A 1,708-nucleotide genomic window follows, 5' to 3' on the forward strand; every position below is an offset into this window, starting at 1 on the left:
AATCATCCTCCAAACAGAAAAACATTGAATGAAATTTCAACTATGAAACTGAAGTGTACCTGGGCACCACTGATAGAAGGTGAGGAAGTAAGGGTCCCATGGTCCATCTTCTGCTGAGTCAGGTGTCATCAATGGCTTTTCAACAGGGTGGAGTACAACCTATTGCCAGGCTCCTAGAAGGTCAAAGGCCCTTCTGAACTGGACCAAGATAAAAATGAGCCTAGGAAAATTGGAACAGTAGTCATGGGGTAAATTCCTAGAAAGTGACTGTGATCAGAGGTCATGGAATTCAAGGCTGATATTTTGCCCAGAGCAGCTCGGAGAAAATTGAATATTCAACCTCCACTTTCTCAGTCTCTTTTTCTGTACCCACAGGTGTTTTGAATGACTTCCCCTAATTCTTGGTCACAGAGAATGCTTAATTTGCATGATCACCAAACATGTACTTCCCCAAACATTTTGAAGGGAATAAGAGAGGCCCTGGAGAACTCAGCTGTGCTGTACATGTCAGGAGAAAGAGTTCTGGTGTGTCTCCACCATGATCTGCACACCTGTACTGCTCCACCTCTTGCTCTACACAGGTGATCTCCACATCCCTGATACAGACTCTACCTATGGGGGTACCAAAAGATCATGAGCTGGACCTTCCCCAAACTCTAACTACATCTGGGACATAAACCAATTGAGTCACCTGGGTATGTGTCTTTCCTCCTCAGGGCCAACCTTCTCTTTTCTCTTGCAGGCTCTGTGATCTCCTATGAGCTGACTCAGCCAGCCTCAGTCTCAGTAGCCCTGGGACAGACAGCCACAATCACCTGCTCTGGAGATGCATTGCCAAAAAAATATGCATACTGGTTCCAGCAGCAGCACCCAGGACATACCCCTGTTCGAGTAATATACAAAGATAGTGAACGACCATCAGGAATCCCAGATAGATTCTCTGGATCCAGCTCAGGGACAACAGCCACCCTGACCATCAGCAGAACTCAGACTGAGGATGAGGCTGTGTATTACTGCTTCTCATGGAATAATGATGATACTCAGGCCACAGTGACACAGGCAGATAGGGAAGTGAGACACAAACCCCTACCCTGACAGTGTCACATTTCTCTAGATTCAGAAGGACTGGAGACAGACCCTTAAGCAGGTCTGGTTAAGCTCATCTAGAGATGAGGTCCCTAGACTGCCCTTACTTCCCAGCTCTTCATCCAGGCTCAACGTAGGGTAAGTCAAAGATAGCTTTATGTCCACCAAGACAGCTTGTCATGGTGTTTTCTGAGACAGGCAGTGAGAAAAGAAAGCAAAAATGAATGAAAATATAGATAGGAAGAGCCATCACTCCATGGTCATGGTTCCAGGACTTCTACATAATGTTGATTGAACCTCTCTATGGTCTCAATATTCCAGATTTCTAGCCTCTTGAATTGATCAGCACTTCTCAGATCCTGAAACCATAGGTTCTCGTGGCAACCTAGGATCCTGAAGAAAGAAGAGTAGTATAGTGTACAGAGAGTGATTGGCCTTGATCTTCTCTTCAGAGCTCCCCTACCCATCCACTGAAACAGATTTCTTACAGCTCACAGAGGTGCCCTCACTGCAAAGTGATGTTAGTTACAGAAAAATGCTTCTCCAGGTTCACATCCTTCTCAGACATATTCAGTTTAATGACTGTTTGAGGCAATGACCTCAGGACCCTGCCCTTCTTTAG

General features: G+C 45.6%; 1 gene segment (V, D, J or C); it reads left to right on the top strand.

Moving 5' to 3' along the window:
• Positions 1–485: 485 nt before the first annotated feature.
• LOC124108984 (immunoglobulin lambda variable 3-25-like) lies at positions 486–1,095 on the top strand. The segment is given in 2 exon segments: positions 486–581; positions 743–1,095. Coding segments are annotated over 2 exon segments (396 nt in total).
• Positions 1,096–1,708: the final 613 nt, after the last annotated feature.

Source organism: Marmota monax, unplaced genomic scaffold (assembly GCF_021218885.2).
Source record: "Marmota monax isolate L192 unplaced genomic scaffold, Marmota_monax_Labrador192_F-V1.1 WCK01_AAM20220418_F8-fsc00462, whole genome shotgun sequence".
NCBI lineage: Eukaryota > Metazoa > Chordata > Mammalia > Rodentia > Sciuridae > Marmota > Marmota monax.